This window comes from Alosa pseudoharengus, unplaced genomic scaffold, assembly GCF_046254945.1.
Source record: "Alosa pseudoharengus isolate Yale_2024_CS ecotype anadromous, Long Island Sound unplaced genomic scaffold, YU_APseudo_1.1 YU_APseudo_1.1_scf_19, whole genome shotgun sequence".
In the NCBI taxonomy this organism is placed as follows: Eukaryota; Metazoa; Chordata; class Actinopteri; order Clupeiformes; family Clupeidae; genus Alosa; species Alosa pseudoharengus.
The window spans coordinates 10,550,580-10,558,697 of NW_027468657.1; the positions used below are offsets into that span (position 1 = coordinate 10,550,580).

The following is an 8,118-nucleotide window of genomic DNA, read 5'->3' on the forward strand; positions in this document are numbered from 1 at the left end:
TAGAGACAAAGGTTAAGATTATGAGTCATTTCCCCCGGCAAACATCAACTGAGGCTATAACAGTTGTAGAAGTTGAGTATGAAAATGAAAGCCCTCTGCCTTTTGACTACGACTACAAATGCTAACAAATAGCTCATTGAGATATTTGATATGCACTGGCCTGGTTTGTATAATGCATATTATTCAACGTAGCAAATGGGGGAGTCTGGAATGACGTTTGAGCATCACATCACAGGGTGACAAGCGGTCCCCTGAGAGGCTGAGGGAGACGACAAACTCAAAACAAATGACATGGCCTGCTTTTGAGGAGAGCGGTTTCCCCTCCACTTCACAGTCTGTACCTGGTAAAGCGCACCAGCAGAGCTCGAGAGCAAAAATAAAAACCCCTCTGAACGCCACAACCTGGAAGTTTTTCAGCTTTGTAAGACTTGCAGCACTGTAACAATGTCTGATTAATAGTTTGTTACTGCTTGTTTCCAAAAAAAGAAAAACATAGATCTTGCTGTGCGTTTACATCGGGTGTGTTGGTACAGACAGCTTCATGAATCACTATGAAACGCTTCTGCTTGATGAGGTAGACTGAACTATTCTGAGGACACTTTGAAAACTCTTGTGGGAATGTAAACCATTAAAAAAAACACAAAAAAAATTAAAGACAAAACCTGACAGATTCTCCCATGTCTGGTGTTTCATTCTTTGTTTGCTGAATGACAATGCCTATATTGAATAAAATGTCAAAGTATCCTTAACATTGAAAGGATTCCACTGTGTGGGAAAGCGTGACTACCCTGGGTATTGAAATATTCATGACGCTCTAAGAGTCACCTGGAAGAATGAAGTCAGACGTTTCATATTATCAAAAAGTTACACTCCTAATCGTCCTCCACCGTAACCATGGCTACCTCCCCTTGTAAATGTGCTTTGGATCAAGCAAACCCAGAGATGTAAATTAGCCTACTAATTATCGCCACTCCTAAGTCGAGCGCTCTGTGGCAGGCAGATAGGCTGACAAAGCTTTCAAATGAAACACCCAGAGTATTAGCTTTGGAAACAGACAGGAGGACAGGGAGGTAAGGGAGAGGGGGGAAAAAGAATGTTTGCATTTCCAAGGGAAAATAATTGCACACAAAAATGGAATGTCACCATTCTCGGTTTTTATATACAAGAGGATGACTTTATGTTTTTTATATATATATATATATATATATAAGATCCATATTCTAATGCCTAACAATAGATGAGTATTCATTTGAAATTCACATTACTTTTGTCCACATCCACTGTGCGCTTGCATTTCGAGTTTACATCGATGACATCTCTGAATAAAACAGAGGGAATTGGTGGTTCTGGCAGTTATACATTCATGATAGCAGGAGGTGTCTCTTTAGGAATGTCGATTGCAATCTTGTCACAATAGCATGAAAAAAAAAGAACAGTGAAAAAGGCCATTTTCAAAACAAGAACGAATACATCAGCACACTACTGCAGAACACAAAGCAAAAAGAGGGGGAGTGCAAGGGAGAGAGAGAGAGAGAGAAAGCAAGAGAGAGAGAGAGAGAGAAAGCAAGAGAGAGAGGAAATAAACATTTTTTTCTTTTTGAGAAACAGTTACATTTTTTGTCCCCCATCATACAGCATGACCCTGAATGTGTTTGAGCATGAGGAAGACCTTGTTTTCAAGAGACCAAGGCCACTCAGGAAGAGCAGGGCATGTCGGACACAAGGCCAGAGCCTTCCTCTGACGTACTGCAGCAAAACTACATCCAAGAACATTGCCAGAGAAAAACAACACCTCTTGGATCCACTCAGAAAGGCAGAAGATGATATATACAATCTCTGATAGGACATTATTCCTCGCTCTGTTACCCCCCCAAACATTAGGTCCAAACATCTGGTCCACCACGAAATACTCTGACATGCATTACCTCGGCATCCTCTGATCATTAAAAAGGACCGCGCCGATATAGCTAGCTACATTGTTGACTAAAGTGTAACAGACGATTTCTATGTAGGCTATACATCAACCCCCAAAACGTCAAAGATAACAGTTCTACTCTTTCTTGTGTTACTCTCTTTTTTGCAGTCTTTTTTTCTTTACTTAGAATGTCTGAGGCTGAATATAAAACCTCCCCTCTTCCCCTCCCCTCATAAGATGAGTGAGGTCTCTGAGCGAAGCCTCATATCAGCATCTACAAAGCGACGAGAGAGAAGAGAGGGGGGATCCCATTACACTTGTGCCGTCATGCTTTTAATCTAAGAGCATGCAGAGAGCTATTTTACCACAGGAAAAGACCTTTATGTTATAAAAACAAACAATAAACAAATTAAAAAAAATAAACAAATAAAAAAAAGCACTAGTCTGCCACCACACAGGAGCCTTCTCGGCATCATTGTAATGCTCATCCCTCGCCTGAAGAGGGCGACATGCAGACTGGGTAGGCAAACTCGGGGGGCCCTCTAGTAGGGAGGACGAAAAAAGCTCCAGCGAAAAATATGAGCTTCCAACAGTGGTTTATAGCGGATATACGCCCAAAACAGAACCCTGGACAAAGTACTAAGGTGTGACGTCACATCTTTTTCTTCCTGTCTAAACGAATACAGATCATGGACATTAGATTAGTCTTCGGTTTGAAAAGTAGTGTAATGCCCATGACCTGGTTCTGCAGTTACATGATATTAATTCACACAAAAACAAGAAAACTCAAGTCTATTTTCTGCAATAACTGTCAAAATGTCTGCAGGTGCAATAAAGAGGAAGAGTTCACTCTCAATACTGAAGAGAAGACTTTCTCCCTAACTAGCCACTGACTAAGAATTGTGAGTGAGTCATGACTCACAAAAAAAACAAAACAAAGATTACCCATTAACAACTGTTGCTTCCTATGAATATGACAAAGTAACGTCAACGTTTACGGCCAGAACATGGTTCTCAAGTATTGGTTATTTAAAAACAGGAACTGCAGTTTGTAGAGAAAGTGACGACAACACCTTGGCACCTAGAGATCCACTGAGACGTACAATCTTGGCTCAAAACAGAGGATATGCATCTTCCTCCTGTGAATCTCTGCCTGTGTGTGTGTGTGTGTGTGTGTGGTCAGCTTATCACACAGGCTGGTGTGTATGCGTAACGTTAAAGGTTTAAGTTTGCCATGATGCCACTGACTGCAGCATATTCCAACCTGGTCTGATTTGTTGAGGGTGTCAAAACTACGGTAATGCGTTCAGAGGACTCCGCATCAGGATTAGTAAAGTAATAATCTAATAAATTCTAAATAAGACTCAAAGCAGCTTCATCTGTATTATAATATTTTTTGTTAATATATATCTATGATACTGAATGCCATTCTCTAGAGAAAAACAAAAACAAAAACATGTTAAGCAAAACAGAAACAGAAAAAGTTAAAGCGATAGCTACTCCTCAAGAGAAATCATTTCAGAAAAAATCGGAATCCCACCGAACACAATAATTACAAAAATAAATTTTACAAAATAAAAAGACACAAATTAAAAAGATCACAGCTAAACATAGACAACATTGACATACATATTTCACTTTTTTTCTGAATCTTGCAGTGGTAGAATAGTGGTAGAAATTGAAAAAGGGGGAAGAAAAAAAATAAATGCACAAGTGTCTTTCTCAAGTAAAATGGGCTCCATCAAGAGCCGGGGCTGAAGTCCATCAACGGGCCAACAGGTTTGCACCACACCCAGGCCAGTCCAAGATGCCCTCCACAGAGGCACAGAGAGAGAGAGAGAGAGAGAGAGAGAGATGAAGAGAAGGAAGAGGAAGAGGTCTGCGATGGCTTCTCCCATGACCCCATAGGCTGGCGGGGTGTTCCGGAATGCGTCCCACAGCACAGTTAAGGCTGGCGGCGGCTCAGTGGAGGAGGAAGCGTCATGGCGGCTAGAGTCCAGTTGTGCTGCATGAGAGCGGGCCGGGGGCAGGCGGACACACAGAGAGAGCCCAGTCTGCTTGCATCGTGCACCCCATCCCTCTAACACACACACACATGCACGCACACGCACACACACACATCCATTCTCTTTAAATGCACAAAACCACATCCACTCAGGAATACATCCCCCCCCACACACACACACACACACATACACACTCACACCCCCAAATCCCATACCACTCCAATTTCAAAGAGGGTAATTGTCTGCTACTCAGGACAAGACGGTAATGGCATTTAAGAAGTTATCATTCAGGGAGAGAGCGCAGGGACTGCGGTGGGCAGTGATTACCTCTGATATGAGAGCGATAAAAATGTGTGTAAGTGTGTGTGTGTGTGTGTGTGAGAGAGAGGGGAGAGAGAACTCCACTTGTGTGGCTTCAGTTGCAGGCCATAACACTCTCTCCAGTCCTCCACAAACACACCAGCACACAAAAGAGTCTGAACCACACACACACACACACACACACACACACACACACACACACACACACACACACACACACACACACACACACACACACACACACACACACACACACACACACACACACACACACACACACACACACACACACACACACACACACACACACACACACACAAACTACACCCACCATCCCATCCCAAAAAAGACCGGAACCAAATGAGACACATAGCAAGAATAACAGACGGAATAACGAAAAAGAAAAAAAAAAGAAAAATAGATCCGTTTGTGAGGTGGGTCTCTGCTGCCGCGGATCCTGTGAAGCTCCCCTTGCGTGGGCGTTTAGCCTCGACAGAACTCTGTGTCCGGGCAGGAGCCGAGAGGAAGGAGGGAGGAAGAGAGAGAAAAAAAGAGAGAGAGCGAGAGAGGGAGGGGGAGGAGTGGTCCCCCCACCCCCCCCCCCCCCTCCACCCCCATGGTGCTCTCTCCCCATCTCACCTCTCCTCCAAGACCTCATGTCACCAGTTGGCTTTCACCGCTTTGATGTCACTCACCAGGTTCTGTGCCAGGCAAATGCCGAAGATCTGTGGTGGAAACACACACACACACACACACACACACACACACACACACACACACACACACACACACACACACACACACACACACACACACACACACACAAGCACACATGCACGCACACACACACACGCAAACACAAACAGAGTCAAGGTTAGATCAAACATGAGAGAGATCAAGGAAGCATCCTGATCGATATTCCTCCCAGTGTTCGCTCATCACTGCTTCCAGGCCTCATGTCAGCCTGAATAACTCTAAAAAAAAAGTCTCTGTGTGTGTGTGTGTGTGTGTGTGTAGAATGCTTCTGTAGCTGGGCTCACATAGGAACTTGAGAATATGCAGCAGCCACAAATTTTACCAGTATAGTGCAACTGAAACTAGGGCTGAAACGATTCATCGAGTTACTCGATTAACTCGATTACAAAAATTGCTCAAGGCAAAAACTCTGCCTTGAAGCCTTGTTATACGCCCACTATACGCGCAGGGATCGGATTGTTCCACACGGACCGTTGTTCAGGAAGCACACCACTAGTGCGTGATATATTCTGAATTTAGTTGGCGCGATGGCGGAGTCAAGATGTCCATAAATGGCAAAGAATGTCTAAAGTTGGGATCATTACATACTCTACAAGGAAGAGAACAAGCATCTGAACCGAATACATCCACTCCATGCTGTTTCACCAAGCGTCGCTGAAACAATCAATAAAGGATCAATAAAGTATCTATCTATCTATCTACGTAGCCTGTATAGATTGATGTTAGCTGATTTTAATCGCATACTGTATTTGTAGCGATGTCGTGATGCGGTTGGACTAGTTATGATGTTTAGCTTTGATGTTTTTAAGTAGTACACTTATTCACGTTCAATTGGAAGAGAGTAAGTTATGCCTAAAAAAAAACCCTTCTTCACATACACACATGCATGCGCCCTCATCTTGTCTCGTTCACTCTCCCTCACGCACCGCACGCGTGCACACACACACACACAGGTTGCTAGGTTACCATAGCAAATAGGCTCACCCCAGAAATGATTTTTTAGTAGCCTAAATGGTAAAATTATTTGTTAGTAGCCTAATGGTAAATGCTGCAGGTGTAGAAATCTACATAAAACAGATATTTCCTTTGATGTCAGGATAGATTACAGCATGAAACCTGTAGTGCATATTAATAAATTAAATTGCTTTCCCTCTTCTTCTCCCTCTCAGCACTTCACAACATAGTATGGACAGCTTTGTTTGCCCAGCTCAGTCATGCACAAGAGGCTGCAATTTTACAGAGAGCATTTTGAACATTATTTAATTGTTGGCACTGGCACTTATAAACACTAAATGGGTAAATTGCAATAAATGGACTTATTTTTGGAACCAAATGTTGGAGTTAAAATAAATACCTCTGTGCCATTTGCTTGATCATTTTACAGCCACATCATTTTCATTATGCATTATTTGTTTTGGTTGTTTAAAAATGCAAAAAAATGTATCCGATTAATTGATTAATCGATTGATAAAGTGCTAGAAATATTCGATAGCTGCAGCCCTAACTGAAACGTTCTACTGAAACAGGTGCAGTGAAAGAAAACTGTGTTCAAGAACAGAGCCAGTTCTCAGTGTGCAGGGGGTCCACATGAGCATTACCCATAGGCCAGTCATACACACAGAATTCTCTCAGAGTATTCTACTAAATTAGAATTTAATGATTAAAAACTCTGTTGTCTTTCAAAAACCAGCATGCGAGACAGAACCCACAAAGAAACGTTTACAAAGAGTGAATCCGTGTGTCCCTTTTCCCCTCATGAAGTCAGTTTAGTTCACTCATTTACCCTTAGATGGCAACAGCAAACCAATGGGTTTGATACTACAGCAGCAATGGCCTGCAGGTGGCACTGTTGAGTCTAAAGCCCCATTGCAGCAAGCTCAACGCCCAGAGTAGAGAACACAAAGCAAGCGGGTGGCCATACCTGTAGCAGTGCAATGCCCACAAAGACTCCGGCCACAACAATCAGGTGGTCCTGGAGCCATTTCTCAAACTGGCCCACGCAGCCTTTGGTGTTGATGTAGCGCTGCTGATCCAGGTCCTAGAACAAGAGGGGAGAGAAGAGATTCATCGTTTATTTCATCATCCTTCTGCCTGAACTTCTACGTTTGCTACAAATAAGTGCACACAGACACACACATACACAGTTTATTTTTTTTTGCGAGTGACCTTCGCACACTCATAGGAACAACATGATGACCTTCACCTGCCCAGATCTTGTTATGTAAGTGAATGGGGAGCAAATAACCGGCCCCCGCTCCATCCCGACCCGTCCAAACACCACCCCACCTCGACCCGGCCCGACCCGACCAAACACCACCCCACCCCCACACCACCCCACCCCCACCCCACCCGACCAAACACTACCCTGGCCAAGTGCCAGCGCTGAGTCAATGCCAAGAGGTCAATGCCTCTAATAGCCAGAGCCAACACTGCCACCAGTTCCCATATACAAGGATTTACACAACGTGCCAGGATACGGCCCAACGCGGCAGTAAGAAGGCCCGGCAGCCACAACAGACTGTGTGTGTGTGTGTGTGTGTGTGTGTGTGTGTGTGTGTGTGAAAGAGGGAGAGATTTAAGGACTAAGAGTAATTCTGTGAAACTAAGAATGGGGGAAGGCCTGGTGACACTCAAGTGGCATACACAGTCTCTCTCACGTTTTTCTCTCTCTCACACACACACACACACACACACACACACACACACACACACACACACACACACACACACACACACACACACACACACACACACACACACACACACACACACACACACACACACACACACACAAATAAACATTCCTTTTTTGTTTAGCCAAACAGGCATTATCACCAAGGTTCCCTTTGTGTCCTGGTAACAGGAAGGATGCACATTTATCAGCTAAGAAAAGCACAGCTAGCCAATCGCTAGCGAGCGGAACTCCCAGGGAAGCCAATGAAAAAAGGGCACAGGAAGAGCCGGCCGGCTGGGCGCTGGACCTCAGCTGCTTCCTTGCTTCTTCCTCCTGTCTGGTCTTTCCTGCCTGCGTCTCCTGCTCCTGCTCCCACCCCCACCAGCAACCCGCCATCTGTCCGCATCGCAGCGCAACTTTAAATACGTCCATAAAAGAATATAAAT

General features: G+C 44.1%; 1 protein-coding gene across 1 annotated transcript in view; it reads right to left on the minus strand.

Annotated features, from left to right (window-relative positions):
- Positions 1 to 744: 744 nt before the first annotated feature.
- tspan17 (tetraspanin 17) overlaps positions 745 to 8,118 on the minus strand; it is a 26,566-nt gene continuing 19,192 nt past the window's right edge. The window contains exons 8-9 of the mRNA XM_076291660.1: positions 6,920 to 7,036; positions 745 to 4,967 (exon numbers count right to left, since the gene is read on the minus strand). Of these exons, the coding sequence (XP_076147775.1) occupies positions 4,902 to 4,967; positions 6,920 to 7,036 (183 nt within the window). The 3' untranslated portion in view covers positions 745 to 4,901. The remainder of the gene's footprint in view (positions 4,968 to 6,919; positions 7,037 to 8,118) is intronic.